A 24,312-nucleotide genomic window follows, 5' to 3' on the forward strand; every position below is an offset into this window, starting at 1 on the left:
GCCCTTTCAGCTCAACCTTTCCTCATAGCCCAATCTCCCATCCCAGGGATCACATCGTGTTGCACCAAGGGAAGTATCCTTCCTTGGGTAAGGCAGTCACCAGGTGTTTGCTGTTCTCCAGATGTGGTTTCCAGCTGTAGCAAGACTCACGACTCCCTACTGTTGTGTTTGATCCTACTTGCAATGTTCCATTTGCCTTTCTGTGATCTCCCCCAACTGCCAATCAACCCCTCCTCACCTGGATCCACCTATCGCCTGCCAGCTCTTGCCCCACTCCTCCCCTCAAGGATTACGAGCCCAAATCGGCAGAGTGTGATGAGGGCCACAAAGATCTGTGTTGGGATCACAACTGTTTCTGTATCATAGTGGGACAGAAAGCTTTGTATCCACGTTTATCAGTAATACAAAGACTAGTTGGCATTGTCAGCTGTGTAGAAGGCCTGGTGGCTGTGCTCACTTTTCCCAAGACTATCCTTTTTGTGACCATGCGATTCCAACCGAGCTGGAGGCCCGGTTGCCACGGCAATCTCTCGAAGCAGAGTGGGCCATGAATGGTAACCAGGTCCCATGAGGGCTCCTGAGGCCTTGTCTCCGGAATGCCCTGATGGGCTTTTGACAACTTGGAGACATTTAAAAACAGCCCAAGAACATTAAAATAATTTTTTTAAATTAAAAATTATGGTTTCTTAAACACACATTAAAGTACTAGAAATAAAATAATTAAAAACATAAGAAAAAAGTAAAATAGAACAAACAAACACTTTTGTGCACTTGCCTGTTAATCAAGATTGGTGCTCCATTTAGAATGTGGGTGCTCGGCCCTTGGACTCACAGCTGAGTCCAGCAACAGAGCGGGAAGTCAATTCCAACCTCCGATTCGGCTGCAATCTGGGCTCTGCAGTGAGCTGAAAGTAGATTAACTTTGGGACATTGCATTACAAAGAGATGGTAATGTAATGAAGCAGGATGGGACGAAAAGTAGTTGAGATGGGAGTCAATAAGCTTGTAATGGACGTGAGTAGCTAGTCTATCTCCTGAGATGGAGACAGAGGGATCCAGAAAAGGAAGAGAAGAGTCAGCGATTGACCACATGAAGCTGAGGACAGGGCAGAAATTGGCAGGAAATGAAATGAATTTGTCGAGTTCTGCATGAGTGCAGGAGACAGCACCAGTGCTGAGGGAGGGGGCCTAGATAGGACTGAAATAAAGACTGTTCCACATATCGCATAAAAAGACGGGCATGGCTTGGGCCCATAGCTACACCTTTGATCTAGAGAAAGTGAGTGGAGTTGAAGAGAAGTTGTTCAATGTGTGGACGTTCAACCAGGCCATTGAATGTGTTGGTCAAGGGAAACTGGAGACCTCTGCTCAAGAAAGAAGCGGAGGGCCCTCACACCATCCTGATGTGGGATGAAGGGGTTAAGGGATCGTATGTCCATGGTAAAGATGAGTTTTTTGGGACCAGGGAATTGGAGGCATCAGTGGTGGAAGGTGTCAGAGATGTCATGGATACAAATGGGAAGGGACTGGACCAGAGGAGAAAGGATAGAGTCAAGATAGGAAGAATGAAGTGTGGTGGGGCAAGAAAAGGCTGAAACGTTAGGTCTGGAAGGGCAGTCCTGCTGTGGATTTTGTGAAGAAGGTAGAAGCAGCTGTGCAAAGCTGGGAGCTGCAGAGGGAAGATCTCCGGAGGAAATGAGATCCATGACAGTGTGGGAGACCTTGTGATGTTCAATGGTGGGATCATGATCCAAAGGGAGCTATGAGGAGATGTCTGAGCACTGACGTCTGGCCTCTGCGAGATAGAGGTCAGTTCGCCAGACCACAACAGCACCACCCTTGTCAGCAGGTTGGATGACGATATTGGGGTTGGTCCTTACTGAATGGAATGCTGCGAGTTCAGAAGGGGGTAGGTTACAAGAGCAGAAGAGTGGAAAAATCAAGACAGTCAACATCACATCAGCAGTTATCAATGAATGGATCTAGTGAGGGTAAGCAGCTAGAGGTAGGGGTCCGAGTGGATCGGGAATACTGAACGCAGGAGAAAGGATCCAGTGTTTGGGCTGAAGGGTTCTGGCCAATGGGCACAGAGGTGAAGGTGGTTGAAGAAGAGTTCAATGTCAAGTCAAACTCGGAATTCATTGGGGGCGGACAAAGCTGATCAGGACCAGAGAGGGGACAGTCAGGAGGCATAGTGAAAACACAGCAGGGGGTGGGACTGTGGGGGGGTGGAGGTGGAAGAAATGGGGTCAGAGGAAAGTGAAAGGGGAGAACGAACTGGGGTGATATTGGAATGCAAGAAGGGTTGAATTTCTTTCATGTGAAAGAAAGGAGAATATGGCCAAAGCAGGTCGGCAGTAATACTGTGGAGGAAGAGATCCTGGAATGCATGATGGGTGGATGTTTGGACCAGTAGGTTGAGCAGCCAACTAGGGAACAGACTAGTTAATGACCTTGCGATGCCGGGCAGGCCCATGAGGGAGGAGTGACCGTAACATGATTCCACATTAAGATGCAAAGTGAAGTCGCTCCAACCAAAACTAACATCCTAAATCTAAACAAAGTCAACAGCGAAGCTATGTGTTGGCTTTGATTGGTGAGCTTCATTAAAAGCCATCACAGTGGATTGGCAATGGCTCATATTTAAGGAATGAATGCAAAAACTACAACAGTTGTAGATACCTGACTCATGTAAGAACACAATAGAAAGTATGACCTAACAAGAATATCATATTAGATCCAAAGAGGAGTTGTATAAGGTTGTCAGAAATAGTAGTAAATCAAGTTTTGTACTGTAGCTGTGACACATCACACTGTATTCTGTTATTGTTTTTACCCTGTACTACCTCAATGCACTGTGTAATGAATTGATCTGTAGAAACGGTATGCAAGACAAGTTATTCACTGTACCTCAGTACAAGTGACAATAATAAACTAATACCAATACTAATACGAAAGATATTGATTAAGAAAGCAAAATAAGGTACGAGACTAAACACAGTGGACAGAAAAAGTTTCTACAAATATGTAAAAAGGAAAAGATTCATGAAGTTGCGTGTAGGTCCCCTATGGTCAGAAATGGGAGACTTCATCATGGGGAACAGGGAAATGGCAGATCAGCCTCCACACAAGAGGACACTAATGACTTTTCAGAAAAGTTAGGGGACCAGCAATCTAATGAAGGTGAAGAACTAAGGAAATTAGTACTGACGGAAAAATAGTGCTGGCAAGATTATTGGCACTGAAAGCCAATAAATCCCCGGGACTGATAATTTTCTATCCTAGCATGCTAAAGGAAATGCCTGCAGAAGTAATGGATGCATTGGTTACCATTTTACAGAACTCTACAGGTTGCAGAATAGTTCCCACAGAATGGGAGGGTGGGGGGTGCAGTAACCTCACTGTTTAAAAAAGGAGGGAGGGAGAAACACTAGACTGGTTGGACTAACATCAGTAGAAGGGAAAACACTCGAGGGTATTAATAAGGATGAGATGAGAAGACACTTAGAAAACAGCAAAAGGATTAGACAAATCAATATGAATTTCTGGAAGGGAAAGTGTGTTTGACAAACCTACTGTATGTAACTTGTAGGGAGAACAAGTGGATTTGCTGTACTTGGATTTTCAGAAAGCTTTTGATAAAGTCCCACATTAGAGGTCAGTGTGTAAAATTCAATCTCATGCTACTTGAGGTAATGATTGATTGAAAATTGGTTGACCGATAGGATACAGAAGAAACGAATGGGGTTGTTGCTGAGATGACAGGCAGTAACTAGTTAGTTGAAACGGGAATAGTGCTATTTGTAACATATGGCAATGATTTGGATGAGGAAACAAAATGTAATATTTTAGATTTGGTCAATTCCACTAAACTGCGTGGGATTGTGAGGAGGACGTAAAAAGACTTCAAGGCAAAGTAGACAAATTGAGTGAGTGGGCAAAACGTTGGCAGATACAGTACGACATGGATAAATGTGAAGTTATCTCCTCTGAAAGCAAAAACAGATAGGCTGCATACTACTTAAATGGTGTTCGATGGGAAGTGTTGAAGTACAAAGAGGATTGGGTTTTATTATACACCAGGCACTGATAAACATGCAGGTGCAACAAGCCTTTTTAAGAAGGTGAAAGTTATATTGGTCTTCATTTGCAAGAGGATTTGAGTGCAGAGCAAAGGCTGGCGAGGTGAGACCACACTAAAAGTGTTGTGTGCTGTTTTGGACTCCTTATCTAAGAAAGGACATTCTTGCCAGAAGTACAGCACAGAGAAGGTTCACCAGACGATGGTGGAACTGCCACATGAGGAGAGATTGGGTCGACCAGATTTGTATTCACTCATAAATGAAAATCAAAAAGCTGCAGATGCTGGGAATCTAAAATAAAAACAAAATGCTGGAAGCACTCAGCGGGTCAGGCAGCATCTGTGGAAGGAGAACCAGTTAATGTTTCAGGTCTGGGACCCTTCGCTGGAACTCAGCTCGAGTTTAGAAGAATGAGAGGGGAATCCAACTGAAACTTCTACAACTCGGACAGGGATAGACAGACTGGATGCAAAGAGGATGTTTACGCTGGCTGGGTTGTCCAGAAGGAGAGGTCACACGTCTCAGGATAAGACGTTTATGAGTAAGATGAGGAGAAGCATCTTAATTCAGAGGGTGGTAAACCTGTGGAATTCCATAGGACCGTAGAACAATACAGCACAATACAGGCCCTTCGGCCCACCATGTTGTGCCGACCAAACCTAAGACTACCTAACCCCTTCCTCCCACATATCGCTCTATTTTAGTTCCTCCATATGCTTATCTAACAATATCTTGAACTTGACCAACGTATCAACCTCCACCACCACCCCAGGCAGCGCATTCCATGCACCAACCACTCTCTGGGAGAAAAACTTCTCTCTGACATCTCCCTTGAACTTCCCACCCATTACCTTAAAGCCATGCCCTCTTGTATTGAGCATTGGTGCCCTGGGAAAGAGGCACTGGCTGTCCACTCTATCTATTCCTCTTAATATTTTGTATACCTCTATCATGTCTCCCCTCATCCTCCTCCTCTCCAGTGAGTAAACCCCTAACTCCTTTGGTCTCTCCTCATAATCCATGCTCTCTAATCCAGGCAGCATCCTGGCAAATCTCCTCTGCACCCCTTCCAAAGCCTCCACATCCTTCCTACAATGAGGCGACCAGAACTGGACACAGTACTCACAGTGCTGTTGGTATTGCTCTATCCATCTACTAAAAGAACAATGATCACAAGACAGTACTTGTAGCATGTACTCTGGGCAATTCTATAAAATCAATCTGTATGCATTCAAATGGGCCCCATAGGCATCCTTGTCTTACCCGGAGGACACTTAACTGCTTTACCAGGATTATTTTTCTGGCAAATGTTACATTCTTCTGCCTTTCTTTGTGCCTCCTTCCTCAGATTAGGGTGCCACCAGGTTTGTAGTGCCACTCCCACCATTCCCTCCTTGCCAAAATGAGTCATTGCATGAATATAAGTAACATCACTGCCGTAGAGTAGGTTAAAGCCAAGTCATTGAACAATTTTTAAAAAGGAAGATAATTCGTAGACACAAAGCTTCAAGGGGCTTGGGGGAGAGAGAACGGAATATGGTACTGAGACAGTTGATCAGCCATGATTGTACTGAATGCAGAGCAGGCTTGATGGGCCGAATGGCCTACTCCTGCTGTCTTTCTATGTTCCTACAGAGCAGGTTTGAGGCTGGACAATCAGCGGCAGGTGACTTCCCATATTTTTCTCACGTTTGTATTTATCATATTTCCTTACAGAATAGGTGGTCATTCAGTACATTGGATCTGTGTCAGCTCTCAGACCAATCTCATCAATCCCATTCTCTCACTTGCCAGCCACTCCACCCATGTACACTAGGATAGCTCACAGTAACCAATTAACTTACCAGCCAGCACATTTTTGGGATGTGGGAGGAAAACCGGAGCACCTGGGGGAAACCCACTCTGTCACAGAGAGAATGTGCAAAGTCTATGCAAACAACTGGAGGTGAGGATTGAACCCGGGCTGCGGAGCAGTGAGGCAGGAGCTCCGCTAGCTGCACTATTGTGCTGCGCGGTTCAACTCACAACACCCCAGACGCTCTCAAGTGTGAGATACAATGATTTCCACCTGCCCGGGTAGTTTCACCCAAAACACCACTCCTGTATCCGGGCAAAGTGCTTCACAGGTTGACACCCATTCCCCCACCTTATCCACTCTGTTTGCTGCCCACCATGGCTGTCACATGCTCTGTCTACAGGGTGTGCTGTTACAGCCCCTCCATAACCCATAATCTTTCCCACCTTTATGGCTGGAGGCAGCAATTACTTGGGAATACCTTTACTTTCTGTTCTTCTGATTCACACACAGTCTTGGATTGGACTCCTGTCACTATATGCTTCCTTGTCACTGAATCAGCCATTAGGAGCTCTCTACCTAATAGTGATATGATAATACTTTCCAAGATACCTTTATTAGTCACATGTACATCGAAACACACAGTGAAATGCATCTTTTTGCATAGAGTGTTTCTGGGGGCAGCCTGCAAGTGTCGCCACGCTTCCAGCACCAACATAGCACGCCCACAACTTCCTAACCCGTACGTCTTTGGAATGTGGGAGGAAACCAGAGCACTCGGAGGAAACCCACGCAGACACGGGGAGAACGTACAAACTCCTTACAGACAGCGGCCGGAATTGAACCCGGGTCACTGGCGCTGTAAAGCATTACGCTAACCGCTGAGAAGTCCCTCCCACAACTTCTCAAGGCCCTTAGCATTGAGCAAAAGTTGTTGGCCTCACCAGTGATGCTCCATGCTGAACATGAATAATTAAATAAACCGTATCCACAGGAATAACGAATTCAATTTGTACTTTGCCAGCTGTCTCGGGTTCAGGACCAGCTTTGGTGGATTGGCCTCCACACCTATGAGAATGATGGACGATTCAGGTCGGTGGTGTTTGGTCTCCTGCGACAAGTGATCTTTTCAATAGTCGTACTGTGTTTTGTCATCTCTTGACACATCCTCTTGTCACTCTTTACTCATTCTTTAATGCCATTCTTCTTTTGTATATCAACGTCTCACTTCCCCACCTCTGCCTGTTTTCTCCTACAATCCTTCCTTGACCAGCTGGTTTTATTACATGGATATTGGAGCATAGAAACGGGCCTCACGGTGCAAATGGTTAATACTTCGCATGAGCCTGCTGCCACCGTGCTCACCTGTTCAACTGATTCCTCTGTTCCCTCTCCCTCAGGAGCTTTCCTAGTTTCCCCTTAAATGCATCAGTGCAATTTCCTTCTACTGTTGCCTGTGGTGACAAGTTCTATGTACCCTCCACTCCAAGTAAAGCACTGAAGACCAATTTTTTGTCTCCCCCACTTTCCCAGCACCCCAAGTCTTCCTGTTCGAGTCGTACAGCACGGAAACAGGCCGTCCGGCCCCAGTGATCCATGCCGACCAAGGTTCCCATCTAAGTCAGTCCCATTTGCCCGTGTTTGGCCCATATCCCTCGAAACCTTTCCTATCCGTGTAATTGTCCAAGTACTTATTAAATGTTGTTAATGTACCTGCCTCAACCACTTCCTCTGGCTGTTCATTCCATATACTGACCACTCTCTGGGTGAAAAAGTTGCCCCTCAGGTTCCTATTAAATCTCTCCCCTCTCACCTTAAACCTATCTGCCCTCTGGTTCTTGATTTCCCAACCCAGAGAAAAAGACTGTGCGTGTTCATCCTATCTATGCCCCTCATAATTGTATACACCTCTATAACATCGCCCCTCATTCTCTTATGCCCCTGTTAGGATCTAGTTTCACAGGAGCCTGAGGTAAGTCACCAACATCAATGCACCCCCACTCTTCCTGTTGGGGTATAGTTCCACCACAAGCAGGCTTTTTGGTCACAAAGGCAGGAGGCATTGCACCCAACCCCAAGTTGCCCTTACAAGATCGCCACCCACTTCCCAACCGTAACACTCTAACTCAAAAAATGTTAATAACCATTGACCTCCAGTGTAATAAAATTTTGGTGTTCCTGATTACAATATCCGTGATCTCCCTTGCAGGTGGTCTGATGGCTCACTCCTGAACTTTGTCTCCTGGGCCTCTGGGAGGCCACGGCCAGTTTCTAGAGACAGAAAATGTGTCTACATGTCACCCAGTAAAGGTAAGAGGAGCTGCAAGTGATTAAGCCGTATTGGACAGATATTTCCCAATCCCTTTCAACCATAAACACTTCCTGCTTTGGAAGCTTCATCCTGCCCTGCAGCAGAATAATAGAAAGTAAATGAAGACTCTTGTAATGTGGGAAACACAGTACCCAATCTGTGCAGAGCAAGCCCTGAGAAACAACAGTGTGATAATGACTAACTAATCTTAATAGAGGGATAAATATTAGTCAGAACACCAGAGCTCTTCATCAAAGTGGAGCTGTGAAATCTTTAGCATCCATTTCAGAGTGTGAGTGGAGCAGACAGCTCATTAGCAGTGAATGCATGTGATGGGAAGAGCGTGTATTCATTGGTGATGAACCATCATTGCCAGATAAGCTGCTTTTCACAGGATGGAAAGCTGGAGACTTCAGCTGGTTTCATAATTTGATGACCTTCTAATAGCAAGCCGTGAATGGACAGGGCACTGCTGGCCAGCAGTGGGTTTGTCCGCCCCATGTTAAAGGGGCATCTTTTTCATTTAGTAATAATCAGAGTGTTAACTTCTTCCAGTAAGAAGTTGATTAACATGTCATTTACGTGCTGATACTATGAATGTGAAGAAAGACATGCACCGATTATGTTGCATTTCTTGTACATATTTTTTGTGAATAGTCTTTTTAAAATAAGAGAATTATGCTTGTACGTTGAAAATTGCTAAATAATTTTAAACCAATAGAAGTGTGACTTCTGTATAATACCCACCATTAAATTAACTGCTCCGGTATTGACAAAGATTGAAATTTTAACGTGATTTGTGATTTTAAACCATTTATACACAAGGTTCTCTCAATATTTATTTTCTCACTCACTTTTGCTGGTATTATGTCATTCATTTCCAACCCTCTTCTATTTTCCTTTTGCCTCTATCCCACTGACCAGGAGAGCAGGTCTAGCGTGACAGATTCTCCCACACATCCAGTAAATGTATTTGAGCCAGATGGTCTTCTGTTGCTCTGGAAGATGCAGTGATTCTCTGCTCTCCCTCTCTCACATGCTGTATCACATTTTCTCTCCCTCTTTCTCTACCACACTTTTCTCTCACACTTGTTTTTCTCATTCCCTTCTGCTCTCACACACGTTTGCATTCTCATTACAGGAGTGTGGGGTGACCAGAGGTGCCTGAATGATCTACAGTACATTTGTAAACGGACCAACACCTCAGTGATAAAGCCTCCGGTACTGCCTCCACCCTCTGTACAATATGGGGGTTGCCCAAAGGGATGGATTCCATTTGTAAATAAGGTAGAGTCCAGGACTACATTTTGTTTATGTTCAATGTGCTCACTAGCATATCAGTCTAATCAAACCTCATGCACGGTAGGGATTGGTCCCATTTCTGCACTAACTCACATAAATCAATGTGTGACAGGGTCCTGATATTACCCAGCTTTTGAATGGATGAAGGAATAAGTCCAGATCTTCACCCTTGTTGGTGTTGAACTGAGGATGACAGACCTGACCCAGGGGCTCAAATCCACCTGTACATACAAGTAAAACAATTGTTTAGATTAAAGCAAGATACTGACAGTACTGAAGACCTGACATAAAAACAGAAGATATTGGAAATACACACACAAAATGCTGGAGGAACTCAGCAGGTCAGGCAGCATCTATGGAGGGAAATGAACAGATCTGTTGCTCCAGATTTCCAGCATCTGCAGTCTCTCTTGTGTCTCCAAATGCTGGAAATAGTTAGCAGGTCAGGCTAACAGATTTGGCGTTTCAGATCTTTCATCAGAAATAAAAACAGTCTGGTAATCGGAGTCATGCCTCACACGAAGGAAAGTAGTTCCCAGCCCCAGAACATCATTGCAGGATTTCCTCGGGGCAGTGTCCTTAACCCAACCATTTCACCTTCAATGACCTTCCTTCCATCAGAAGGTCAGAAGCGTGGATGTTCCCTGATGACTGCATAGTGTTCAGTTCCAATTAGAAATCCTCAGAAAATGAAACAGCCCCTGCCTGCATGGAGCAGAACCCAGACAACATTTAGGCAAGTAACATGCACACCACAAACAGGCCAGGGATTGACTGTCTCCAGCAAGAAAGTCTAAATCCCTACCCTTGACATTCAATGGCAGGAACATCACCAATATCCTGGGCTCACCATTCACCAAAAACTCAAGTGGACCATCCACATAAATGCCATATCTGCAAAGGCAGGCCAGGTACATAGTGGAATACTCTCCTGGATGAGTGCAGTTCCAGCAACTTACATGAAGCTCAACATCATCCAGGATAAAGCAGTCCACAGGTTAGGCACCCATCCACCACTCTACGTATTCATTCTGTCCACCGGTGGCTGCAGTGTGTACCATCTGCAAAATGTGCCATAGTTACTCGCTTAGGCTACTTTGACAGCACCCACCAATCCGTGACCTCTACCACCAAGAAGGTCAAGGCCAGCAGCCACCTGCGGGTTACCCTCCAAGTCCCAAAGCATCCAGGCTTCGAAATGTCACACCAGTCCTTCACCATTGCTCAACATAAATTCTGGAACTCCCCAGGTAACTGCACTGTGGGAGTACTTTCACCATGTGGACCGCACGAGGTAGAAGGTCAGTCATGATCTTAATGAATGGCAGAGCAGCTCAAAGGGCCAGATGTCCTGCTCCTGTTTATTATGTCCTGTTACCCGCTGGAAAGCAGACATTCTGCAGCTGATAGGATGAACCTTGACTGTCACAGCTTCCTTTTCTATGCCCAATAGTTTTATAAAACCATTCAAAGAAAAATATGTTAAATGGGGGTTTTTAATGCCCAAATAATGCCTTTCTCCCGGCAGAGCCTTGCAGATTAATATTTAATCCTTATAGGGTAACATACCCCCGGAGAGTGGGCACCCCTTGCCCAACCTGATGACCCGTCCGGTTCAGGTGAGATTACAGGGGTTACGTTTGCTTCAGCATCCTGGGAATGCAAAGGCTGTCCTGGCAGCTCAAAGACCACTTCCAAGGTCAGGGATTTAAACCAGGAGATGGGAAGCAGAGAAGTGAAGGATAGTGACTTCCCTACTATGTGGTATATAAACTGCAATGTACATTTTGATTTCTGAAGGCTGAATCAACCTGTTCTTCCATTACACGTTTCTCATTCACTACAGTCCACGGACCCTGCATCAGTGTGTTTTCTGCACAGGCCATGCCTGAGTCTCAGGGTTCAGGGCCACCTAGTCCCTGTTCTAAGAAGCCCTCACTCCTCTGGCTCGCTGTGTAGCTGAGTGACCAGGGAAGTCTCAGGTTTGGTCCCTCGTTCTTTGCTCCTTTGGTTGTTGTCTGTCACAGCAGTGATCAGAAGAACATGATCTGTCCTCGGTGCCTCGGTTACGGAGGAGGTTGCTCACCCCTCATCAGTTTCAACCTGCTGGAGATGAGGTCAAGCCACCAAAGTTTTCCCTGTAATGGTACAGCCAGCAAAGGGTCTCTACATGTGGACAGTGAAGGTCACCTGTAGCCCATGCACTTGAAACTGGATAATGAATGATGCCTTCAGTGGAGGGAGGAGTACTGGGGAGAAAAGAGTAAAGATTAGATAAAAACCATGTTCACTTTACCCCTCTCCCTCCCCTCACCCTTTCCTCTGCTGTATTTTCCTCATGATCTTTGTGCTGCCCTCTCTAACCACTCAATTCTTATTCTCTCTTTCCAGCTCCTTCATTCTTCCCTCTCGCTCTCTGCACTCTATAACCTGCCTGGAAAGGGGAAGGGAAGGTAAGGAGGTTGAAGGGGTTAACGCTGGGGTGTGGGCCCAGTACATTCCATCGATGAATTGATTGCCCAGATCATAAAACCATATGCCTATGTAGGGCTGACCAGCTGACCAGCCTACCTGTAGGTGCAACGGTATTGGTGGCGTGTGTTTGTGGTAGATCGTTAATCAGCCTGACAATCCTCCCACCTCTTCACGCTGCCCTAGAATGGAGAGATGCAGAAACAACTTGTCCTTCATTCCTTTCTTACTTTCCACTCTTCCTTCATTTTCTCCTCATCTCTCGTTCATCTCTCCTCAGTGCTTCCAGATAAATGGATATAACAAAGTGGATCGTGTTAACTGGATTGAAGCGAAGGCCGCTTGTGAGAGAGCAGGAGGGCTACTGGCAACAGTCTCCAATTACCATGAGCAAGGTATCGACTGCTGGATCCATTCCCAGTTCAGCACCGAGCTCCCATTGTCATCACGTTCTTTCTAACTTTGGTTTAATTTGACCCATTTGAGAGGGTCTGTTCAATTGAATTGTCCACTGATTTTGGCAAACTCTCATTCTGTCACCACACTCCATCCTTCTGCTGAGATGGGTCAACGAGGAGCATCAACAGCGGAGGGTTACTCAAGCTAGGAAGAGGTACATTCAACCATCTGTGCACACAGACATGCATACATACAAACACATTGTTCAATGCACCAACACATGCAAATGAACATGAGCAAAGACACTCGCACATAGAACATAGAAAACCTACAGCACAATTCAGGCCCTTCGGCCCACAAAGCTGTGCCGAACATGTCCCTACCTTAGAAATTACTAGGCTTACCCATAGCCCTCTATTTGCACACATGCAAAAGCACACATGCACAAAATCAAGTAACGTGCAAATAAGCTCGCATTCACAATTTGTGCCCACAGACACCTGAAACTATGCACACAGACATGCTTCCAAGCACTTGCAGGTGAACTAATGTGTTTATTCACAAATATACATGGATGAACATGCACGTGTACAAATGCACACCACATTTCTGTACATCATTTATTTACAAACACCCACATCTGCAGACGTGAAGACACACAGACATTGGTGCATTGGCACATGTAGGTTGCTGTGGATAAATAAACACGCACGCACACGAATGTGTGAACCAATAACTGATGAAAATACATGCATGCACAAGCAGGCTCTTGTATTTCTGAGTTTAAACGTATTAGTCAGAAGAGCAAACACAGCATTTGTCTCGTGGGTCATCTCTGCGACAGAGATCAACTGTTCAGAACAGGATTCACAGAATAAAGAGGTGGGGTCAGAGTAAGCTCCAGGGAAGTCTGCTGTGAAACTGTCTCCTGCCCTGTAATCAAGGAAAGCAGTGTCAAAAGCAGCTGGTACATGGGCATCACAAAAACTGTGACATGTGAATTAACCTTCTCAAACGTTCCTCTGTGGGATTTTTTCATTCATTTTCTGAGCGTGGCCATTGCTACATTTATCGCCCATCCCTAATTGCCTTTAGGAAGTTGGTGGTGAGCTGCTTTCTTTTTAATGCTGATGAGAGGGAGTTCTAGGATTTATCAACTGTCCTCTGTGATTGGGGGTGATTTTGATTACAGAAGACGTTAAATCTGAGAGAGATGTCCAACAGGTGGACAGGCACTTACCGCCGTTTTACCGTTGCTTAATATTGAAATGATATCCCCCATTCTGCCCAGAGTGGTGAGGAGCTCACTCACTGAACCAGCTCTGGGATTCAACTCCTAGTCTTGTGGTCTTTGCCCTGCCTGATCTGAGTGTGCTTCTTCACATCAGCCTTTATAACAGCCATGCTTCCGAACATCACCTTCGACCTCTGGATTGGGTTGCACGACACGAGCAAGGACTTCCAATGGCTGCAGAAGAAACCATTGAAGTATATCAACTGGGCTCCTGGTGAGCCTTCAGGCCAGCACACCTCCTCCGCAGCCAATGAACTGGTAGGTTGCACCTGGTGCCACTCTGATGATGTGTGAATGATGTCGAATGTGATGCTGTGTGCCCTGACCCTTCTCGAGGCAGCACGGTGGTGCAACGGGTAGAGCTGCTGACTCACATCTCCAGACACCCAGGTTCAGTCCTGACCTCGGCTGCTGTCTTGTGTGGAGTTTTATTATCTAGATGAGCACTTGAATTGCCGAAGAATAGAAGATAAATGGGATTAGTATAGATGGGGACTTGATAGTCAGTGTGGACGTGGTCGGCCTTAGGCCCTTTCTGTGTTGTATGACTCCATGACTTTGCATGTTCGCCCTGTATTGGTATTGGTTTATTATTGTCACTGGTACCGAGGTACAATGAAAAACTTGCCTTGCATACCGTTCGTACAGGACAATTCATTACACAGAACAGTTACATTGGGTTAGTACAGAGTGCATTGAGGTAGTACAGGTAAAAACAATAACAGTACAGAGTAAAGTGTCACAGCTACAGAGAAAGTGCAGTGCAATAAGGTGCAAGGTCACAACAAGGTAAATCGTGAGGTCATAGTCCATCTCATCGTATAAGGGAACTATTCAATAGTTTTATCACAGTGGGATAGAAGCTTTCCTTAACCCTGGTGGCATGTGTCCTCAAGATCCTGTATCTTCTACCTGATGGAAGAGGAGAGAAGAGAGAATGTCCCGGGTGGGTGGGGTCTTTGATTATGCCGGCTGCTTCACCAAGGCAGTGAGAGGTAAAGACAGAGTCCAAGGAGGGAGGCTGGTTTCTGTGACGCGCTGGGCTGTGTCCACAACTCTCTTGCAGTCCTGGGCAGAGCAGTTGCTGTACCAAGCCGTGATACGTCCAGATAGGATGATTTCTGTGGTGCATCGATAGAAGTTGGTGAATGTCAGAGGGGACATACCGAATTTCTTCAGCCTCCTGAGGAAGTAGAGGTGCTGGTGAGCTTTCTTGGCTGTGGCATCTACATGATTTGACCAGGACAGGCTATTGGTGATGTTCACTCCCAGGAACCTGAAGCTCTCGACCCTCTTGACCTCAGCACCATTGATGTAAACAGGTGCATGTACACCGCCCCCTTTCCTGAAGTCAATGACCAGCTCTTTTGTTGACATTGAGGGAAAGGTTGTTGTCATGACACCATTCCACTAAGCTCTCTATCTCCATGTGACCATGTGGGTTTCCTCTGGGTGCTCCGGTTTCCTCTGGGTGCTCCGGTTTCCTCCTACAACCCAAAGTCATGCAGGTTTGAAGGTTAATTGGCCAATGTAAATTGCCCCTAGCATGTAGGTGAGTGGTGGAATTGGGGGTGGGGGGGAATTGATGGGAATGTGTGGGGAATAAAATGGGATTGGGATAAATGGGTGATTGAAGTCTGGTGCAGACTCAGTGGGCTGAAGGGCCTGTTTCCGTACTTGTTGATTGCGTGACTCTGCAAATCTGTGGAGAAAACTCGCATTTCTGCAATTCTGTTCCTAATTCAGTTTTCTCACTCTCAAGTTAACTTTTAGTTGTTCTTCCTTGGCGACCCGCAAGGCCCACACTTTGCTTCAGTTCGCCTCCAGGTTCCTCCGTTCAGGCTGGCTTCCATCCCAGCGTGGAGGCACCCTACTGCGGTTTCCGCATGGCGGTTGTGAGCTGCAGCTTCAAGACAATGTTGCAAATGTCAGAGCAGATGTCAGTGACAACAAATCTGATCCTGAGCTGATGTAGACAGAGGAAGAAGGGGGGGTGGTGTGGGCCAGTGGGGAAAACTTGGCAGAAGCAGAATTGTGAAAACTTACCAATGAAGTGTAAACCCATTAAAGGAGGAGATAGGCCTGCACTTTGTGTAATCTCAGTGGTTCACCGTCACTGCTGTAATGTGTGAAACACAACAGCCAATTTCCTTATGGCAAAGGCCCATACCTACTGAATATTGAAAGGCCTGGATAGAGTGGACGTGGAGAAGATGTTTCCAGCAGTGGGAGAGTCCAGGACCAGAGGGCACAGCCTCAGAATGGAAGGATGTCCCTTTAGAACAGAAATGAGGAGGAATTTCTTTAGCCAGAGGGTGGTGAATCTGTGGAATTCATTGCCACAGATGGCTGTGGAGGCCAGGTCATTGGGTATATTTAAAGTGCAGGTTGATAGGTTCTTGATTAGTAAGGGCGTCAAAGGTTACGGGGAGAAGGCAGGAGAATGGGGTTGAGATGGAAAAATAAATCGGCCATGATGGGCTTACGGTCATAACCATGGACGGTGTCTTTCCTCGGGCAATATATAATTAACACCACCCTTTAAAAATTGATTCATTGGTGTGCAATTAGTGCTCAGTGTGGCCCACACTCAACATGGAGGGACATACCTTGCCCCTGCTCTAATCAAAGGGATCACCATTTACCCATGACTGTCACACCGTCCTGAGATTGAATTCAGGACAGAGAACTCTGTCATCGTCAGAGAATCAGAAATAGCCCCACTAGCCCACCAAGTCGGCACCAACTATCAAGCGCCCCTTTTCATATTACTCCTACCCTAACCCATAAGACCATAAGATATAGGAGCAGAATTAGGCCATTCAGCCCATCAAGTCTGTTCTGCCATTCAATCATGGCTGATTTTTGTTTTCAACCCCATTCTCCTGCCCTCTGTCCGTAACCCTTAACCCCCTTACCAATGAAGAACCTCTGAATCTCTGCCTTAAACACACCCAATGACTTGGCCTCCACAGCCGTCTGTGGCATCAAATTCCACAGATTCACCACCCTCTGGCTGAAGAAATTCCTCCTCACCTCTTTTCTAAAAGGACGTCCCTTTATTCTGAGGCTGTGCCCTTGGTTCCTGGACACTCCTACTGATGGAAATATCCTCTCTGCGTCCACCCTATCCAGGCCTTTCAGTTGGAGCTGCAGAAATCTGGGGTGTCCTGAACACAGCAAAGGGCGAAGCTATCTGTTTCTAACCAGGTCCCACCAAGCCTCCAGCATGAACAGGAGTGCTAGGACTGAAGCTCCCTCATGGGGAAGAAAGGGAAAGGGGCAAAGGACTCCAACCAGGAGGGCCTGTCCCTCTAGAGTCTTCAAGGTCCCTCCAACCAGAAGGGTCCCTCCAACCAGGAGGGCCTGTCCCTCTAGGGTCTTCAAGGTCCTACCAACCAGAAGGGTCCCTCCAAGCAGGAGGGCCTGCCCTCTAGTGTCTTCAAGGTCCCTCCAACCAGGAGGGCCTGTCCCTCTAGAGTCTTCAAGGTCCAGCAGTGATTGGATTCCGTCATCGCTTCTCCATGGCATCTCTTGGCATAGGTGGGTTTGAGTGGCTTCTGGGGCTCCTGGTTATTGGGGTTAAGATGCACTAATGGGAAAAACAATGTGCCTGGCTCCTCCTGAGTCTTTGTGTGAGGTACATGCAGGGTAAATCACACATCAGCAGCAATAAGGCAAACAGATGAGAGTCCCTCGTGGACCACTATCTTAGTGCTTGTTTTCCCAAGCATGAATTTATGGGCAAGTGGCTCAGCCCAAAAACAAGTTCCTCCGACAGCCCAGCACTCACTCAGTAGAGCACTGAAGTCTGCCTTGGAATAGAGTTTGAATCAACATCTTCTGATACAAGTTTTCCACACAGAGGGTGGTGGGTATATGGAACGAGCTGCCAGAGGAGGTGGTAGAGGAGGGTACAGTTAAAATGTTTAAAAGACCTTTGGACAGGTACATGGATAGGAAAGGTTTAGAGGGATAGGACCAAACACAGGCAGATGGGATTAGCGTAGATAGGGATCTTGGTCAGCATTGACAAGTTGGGCCGAAGGGCCTGTTTCTGTGTTGTATAACTTTATGAACCTCTACAAATCTAGAAGCTTTGGTGCTTCTAACTGAGCCATGCTTGATGAAAATCAATCTATCGAATTCTAAGAAGATTAAGCCAGTACCTGATGCATCGCTGACACCAGTGCCTTGAAGCCTGGCCAAAGTCATTTGTGTCTCTGTGGCCACTAGTTGATCAGTCATCTCAGTGTTCAGTTATTTGGTGCTGAATCTGCTGCAGAAAGCAATGTTCTGATCTGGTTAATGTTGGACATCTGATGCAGTTTAACCTGAGGACTGAGCTGCTGTTTTGTCTGTGCAGGTAAACTGCGTGGTGATCTGGCACGCCTTACACCCCCAGTTCACTGGACGCTGGGATGATAGGAGCTGCACTGGTGATAAAAATGGTTACATTTGTCAGAGGAGCAAAGGTATGGTCCAAACTGATCTTATTAATTCCAGTTCCCTGCTCAATCTCCATGGTAACACTTAGCAGGTATCTGTACCTTACCTTCGCATCTGAAATGGCCATGCCCTGTTTATAGCTGTGGTACATGATTGGATGGAGTGTAACATGGTAAGGGCTGTTTCCAGCTCATTTGGCGACATCCTGCAATCTGATTGGATGTTTCTAGGACGAGTCATGTTGAATATCCAATACAATTTAAGCGTTAGGTCCACAAACCATGGAAGTGACCGCCAACCCGACCCACAGATCTCAGCCCCTGATCCCACTCACATCTTCAGTTGACCCACACCCCAACCTCCAGCCAGCCCAGTCCCAAAAGCTCCCGTCTCAAAAAGTCCCATACCCGCCACCAGTTCCACAAGGTTCCTGATGCCCCAGATTTCCAGTCTCCCGGTGCCCTGATGGTGGTCCCGATCTCGATTGCCAACCCGGGCATTATTCTCAAGGTAAGCTTGGCTAATCGGTAAGGCAACCAGGACCAGGGGGTTCGGGGCAGTCCTAAGGTTAAAGCCACAGCACTCCTCTTCAGTACTGGCTACTGAGATACAGAGGCTAAGAAGGGTTATAGAAGACAGAAGGGGCCCTGGGGTGGATGCAGAGAGAGGGCTGATAGTGGACGATTGGGTCTGAAGGTCAAGGGCCTTGCCCATGCTCTGAAGGTCAAGGGGTCTTCCCCATGCTCTGAAGGTCAAGGGGCCTTCCCGATGCTCTGTTGTAGTCCTTGCTCTGTTAGTGCTCCCGCCATGGAGGCAGAAGAGATTTCATCTCAGTGACAAGGAAGGAAAGTAATGTACCCAAGAAAATAGGAGCAGGAGTAGGCCACTTGCCCCAGTGCCCCCAAGCCCAGCCCACCATTCACCCAGGCCTCATCATCTCTTCTGTGCCAGTTCCCCAAAGTCCTCATTCCTTGATCTTTCAAACACTTAACTACCATCAGTGATCTTGCCTCAACCAGCCTCAGGTGGAGAGAGTTCCAGAGAATCACAACCCTCTGCAAAAAGATGTTCCTGCGCACCTCAGTTCTAAATGGCTGCCCCCCTCACACTGTGACCATGTTCACCGTGTGCTTTGTTGGACTGACGCAATCCAAGTGGCTGCAACACTCTGGAGAAAGTTTGAAAATCCACCATTTCCGGGAAGGGTGCACTCCACACACCGCTGAACAATAAATCCCAGGTCATCCCTTCCAGCGCTCCAGAAACGACACACCTTGTGACCGTTTGGTTTTGCATCAATGCTTCGCCTGTCCCTCAGCTCCACTTGACCCCACACACCCTCGGTACAGCTCCCGCGTACCAGTTTTCACAGAAAAACAAACTGAATTTGAGGATCAGATCCTAAAAGACATAAAATTCCTGAAAACCTGTGGCATGAAACAATTTATGAAATCACCTAAATCTATGTAGTGATTTCAGTCGTGGGTTGACGTCAGATCCAGCTTGTTCCTACATCATTTGTCCGTTTTTATATTCATTCTCATGATGTGGACATCACTGGCATTTGAACCGTGTCAGGTGTTTCATAAGGCAGTTAAGAGTCAACCATGTTGGTGTGGGACTGGAGTTACATACATCCCTGTCATATATACCAGTTCTGATGAAGGGTCTTGGACCTGATACGTTAACTGTTTCTCTTGCTCTCTGACCTGCTGAGTGTTTCCGGCATTTTTCAATTTTTATTTCACATATATATCAGACTAGATGAAAACATACTTTCTTCCCTTGTGAACTGAATAGATGTCCACATGAATTTAACAGTTTCATGCACACTTGTACATTTTTTTTCCTTTAAGCCGAATTCAAATTCATGAACTGTTATGATAGGATTCAAACATGTTTTCTGAATTACTAATCTTGCAGCAAATCACTCCACACTTTCCTATTTCATCTGTTATTTAGAAAGCATTGTTGGTATTGAATTAACACCAGCAAAGAGGGGCTCTATCAGTTTGCCTCTTTCTCAGTCACCTAGTTTGAAGCGATTTCTTTGGGTCAAGAGCCTCTCCTCACCTTCCCTTTGGTTCCAACTCTCTCTCTGTCACTGCAGACCCATCCCTGCCATCCATACCTGCCAAGTTCCCACCTCCCTTAACGTCAGAGCTGACCTACATGAACAGCACCTACCGGGTTATTCAGAAGCCCCTCACATGGCAGGAGGCTGCCTGGCTCTGCGAGACTCGAAATGAGACCCTGGTCACCGTGGTGGACCCCTACCATCAGGCCTACCTCACCCAGGTCGTCAACAGTGTCCAGCTGCCCCTCTGGATCGGACTCTCCAATGAAGAGGTAACTTCAGCTATGAGGCTCCTGTTTCCGATTGTGATCCATGGATCTGTATGGTGGTTGCTTCTGACCTGTGAATAAAGTGAGGAAAATACTGAAGAAACAAAGGACTGCAGATGCTGGAATCTAGATGAAAAAACACGATGATGCTGGAGGAACTCAGCAGGCCAGGCAGCATCCGTGGAGAAAAGCAGACGGTCAACATTTCGGGTCAGGACCCTTCTTCAGGACTGAAGATAGGAAAAGGGGAACAAATATATAGAAGGAGAAAGCAGAGCAGTGATAGGTGGACAAAAGAGGGGAGGTGGGGTGGGCACAAGGTGGTGATAGGTCGGTGCAGGTAAGAGATGATGATAGGCAGGTGTGGGGGAGGGGAGAGAGCAGATCCACTGGGGGATGGGTTTCCCTCCTATATATTGGGCTTGCCCTTTTCCTATCTTCAGTCCTGACCCGAAACGTTGACCGCCTGCTTTTCTCCACGGATGCTGCCTGGCCTGCTGAGTTCCTCCAGCATCATCGTGTTTTTCATCGAGGAAAATACTGATTTTAGATCCTCTGATACAAGGTTGTTGCAAACGTTGAGTATATCACTGTGAACCGTGCAGTGCTACAAAAGCTGTAGCTGAATGGTAAATGCCAGAAGAATTTAAGAAGTACCTGGATGAGAACTTGAACCGCCAAGGCTTAGAAGGTAACAGACCCTCAGTGTTGGTAAGTGGGATTAGTATAGATGGGTGTTGGATAGTCAGCATGAATGCGATGGGCCGACGGGCTGCATGATGCAATGACCCTGTAACAACTTAGATCACGTTAGTGTGTTGAAGTCAATCCCCAAGTTACAGAGCAGTTGGATCGCTCTCCAGAACTAGGCCATTCAGCCCAGACAGTTGGTGTTGGTGTTAGTGAGTGACACTTATGGGCACCTCCTGACTGCAAAGCTTTTGCATCGTTGATAAGACACAAGTCCAGAATGTAGTGGAAACTCTCCTCTCGCCTGGATGAGGGCCATGAGCTGCAGATCAAATGGGATGTTACAGCAGATGCAGTCTCCTACACCCAGGTGTATGTGGGGTGGGGGTGTAACAGGTGAATGTAACGACAGTCGGGTGTGTAATGGTTGGGTCATTCATGTGGTGGGGGCGGGGTGTTGGTGGGTGGGCCAGAGGAAGGCACTGGTGAGTGAATGACTCGAGGGGAACATAGTTCATTCAGGTTCACAGCTCTGCATGTTCAAAATTGCAGAGAACAAGATGGGTGGGAACCAGGAGGTATCAGTTCCACAGTAAACGTCCTACTACATGCCCCGTCTGTTGTTGTACACCTTGTGTGTTGTTGTACACCCTGCCTGTAATGCATCTTGTCTGATTTTTCTGTGTTAACCATGCACCTTAAGTGCAAGATTCTGATCTTTGTAGTTTCACCCACCCACCCCCTCAACCACCCACCTCCTCAACCATCCCATCACCCGCCCCCTCACCCACCCTGTCACCTGCCCCCCCTCACCCTCCCCGTCACCCACTCCCCTCACCCACCCCCCCCTCTCCACCCCCCCACCCCCCACCTGTGTTCTCCCTCACACTCAGCGGCCGCTGTGCTTTCACACAGGGAGGCAGGTCCTACTCCTGGCTCGGCGGGGAGGAGCTGTTCTACACCAACTGGCAGGACGGAGAGCCCCACCAGGTGACAGGCTGCGCTCAGATGAACTTGGACGGGACGTGGCAAACATCCAACTGCGACACCAAGCTGAAGGGAGCCATCTGCCTCGCCGCTGGAGGTAGGAGGGGAGGAGGGGGGCTCGGGACTCTCACTCCCAAAGGTGGCAGGATCTGAAGGTGCCAAAGGTTTCAGATAAAGTGGGAATGTGTGTAATGTGCAAGGCCTCGAATGTCCTGATCAACGGCTGTAAATCCCAGTTACAGAGGAGAGGCGGGACAGTGTTAGAGGATGGATGCTCCCAATTGTAAACAGTTCCTTAAAATAACAGAAGTCACAGTGGCTGATAATTTGCATATTGAGGATGAAAATCAACATCCTTATCCCCAGATGAAGGGTCTCGACCCAAAACGTCGACTGTGTATTTCCCCCCACAGTCGCTGAGTTCCTCTGGCACTTTGTGTGTTGCTCCAGATTCCAGCAACTGCGGTCTCCTGTCTCCTCTGGGTATCCTTACCCCAACTCTCTGTACTGTGTGGACAGTTGTCTTAGGGTTCTCAGGTCTCAGACCTTCCAGCTCTGATTAACTGGTTACAAATCTTCCCCCTCCACTTCCCACAAGCTCTCCCCCACCAAAACACCCTGATGTGCTCCCACACCCACGTCACCCTCTCCTCTGTTTTTAACTTCTGTTCAGCCTCACTGCTTCGTCAACTCGTGCATCAATGGATACCACGTGGCAGTATCATCATGTCATCGTGTGAACTTCCTTTGATTCTACACTGTTTAATCGCTTCATGTGAGCCCGCTCCTCCTGTGAATAGTAATGTCTGGAACATTTCAGTAATTACTTCTGGCCGTTGTGATAGAGCTTGCCCCCTTCCGCAGCCGTGTGAGGTGTGGGTGAGCCACCCTCTCTGAGCCGGGACAACGGACACCGGCGACAATCATTGTTCTCCTGGACACTGAATCCATTTTGAAAGCTGGGTACAGTGTTACTGGTGCCAACGCCCCCCTCTGCTGGTGGAAGGTCGCACTGCAGCATCAGCTCTGGGCACCATTAACCTGATCCTAACCTTGCGATGGCAGTTACTCCATCTCACTGTCGAGCAAAGCCCGGCCACATTAAGAATTCTGCTGGGTGTTTAAACCAGCTGCTTGATGGTTGCAACAGATAACAACTGGGCCCTGGTTAATGTGGCACTGTCATTACTCTATGCATGCAAGTTCTCTACCCAGCAATGATGCCAAGAAATTATTATTGGTATTGGTTTATTATTGTCACTTGTACCAAGGTACAGTGAAAAACTTGTCTTGCAAACCGATCGTACAGGTCAATTCATTACACAGTGCAGTTACATTGAGTTAGTACAGAGTGCATTGATGTAGTACAGGTAAGAACAGTAACAGTACAGGGTAAAGTGTCACAGCTACAGAGAAAGTGCAGTGCAATAAGGTGCAAGGTCACAACAAGGTAGATCGTGAGGTCAGAGTCCATCTCATCGTATAAGGGAACCGTTCAATAGTCTTATCACCGTGGGATAGAAGCTGTCCTTGAGCCTGATGGTACGTGCCCTCAGTCTCCTGTATCTTCAACCTGATGGAAGAGCAGAGAAGAGAGAATGTCCTGGGTAGGTGGGGTCTTTGATTATGCTGGCTGCTTCGCCAAGGCAGCGAGAGGTAAAGGCAGAGTCCAAGGAGGGGAGGCTTGCACTAAACAGCTGATATATGTCAGTCCAGTAAATGTTTGTATGAGTGAGTGCCACTGGCCGACAAGGCCCAAGGCATTGAACGTTATTTAGCAGATCCTGCACTTTGAAAGGCCTCACTTCTATATCAACAGAGGCATGTAAAGGAAATCAAAAAATACTGCAGACATTGGAAATCTGAAGTGAAAAAATAGAATGCTGGAAATACACAGCAAGTCAGGCAGCATCTGTGGAGAGAGCAAGAGCATTAATGTTTCAGGTGGAAGACCCTTTACTGTGATGAACGGTCTCTGACCTGAAACCTTAACTCCGTTTCTCTCTCCACAGATGCTGCCTGACCTGCTGAGTGTCTCCAGCATTTTCTGTTTCTGTCAGACAGTAGAAGAACAGGGAAGTCATGCTGAACCTTTATCAAACACTGGTTCGACCACCGCTGGAGTATTGAGTTCAATTCTGGTCACCTCGTTATGGGAGCGATGCAAGGCCATTAGAGTGGGTCC

General features: G+C 47.0%; 1 protein-coding gene across 2 annotated transcripts in view; it reads left to right on the plus strand.

The window, feature by feature from the left end:
- mrc2 (mannose receptor, C type 2) overlaps positions 1–24,312 on the plus strand; it is a 197,902-nt gene that overhangs the window by 152,569 nt on the left and 21,021 nt on the right. For both annotated transcript variants that reach the window (XM_052038769.1, XM_052038770.1), the window contains 8 exons: positions 6,902–6,969; positions 8,087–8,187; positions 9,330–9,475; positions 12,243–12,357; positions 13,750–13,913; positions 18,022–18,130; positions 20,215–20,453; positions 22,056–22,224. In XM_052038769.1, the coding sequence (XP_051894729.1) occupies positions 6,902–6,969; positions 8,087–8,187; positions 9,330–9,475; positions 12,243–12,357; positions 13,750–13,913; positions 18,022–18,130; positions 20,215–20,453; positions 22,056–22,224 (1,111 nt within the window). The remainder of the gene's footprint in view (positions 1–6,901; positions 6,970–8,086; positions 8,188–9,329; positions 9,476–12,242; positions 12,358–13,749; positions 13,914–18,021; positions 18,131–20,214; positions 20,454–22,055; positions 22,225–24,312) is intronic.

This window comes from Pristis pectinata, chromosome 25, assembly GCF_009764475.1.
Source record: "Pristis pectinata isolate sPriPec2 chromosome 25, sPriPec2.1.pri, whole genome shotgun sequence".
NCBI classification, from domain to species: Eukaryota; Metazoa; Chordata; class Chondrichthyes; order Rhinopristiformes; family Pristidae; genus Pristis; species Pristis pectinata.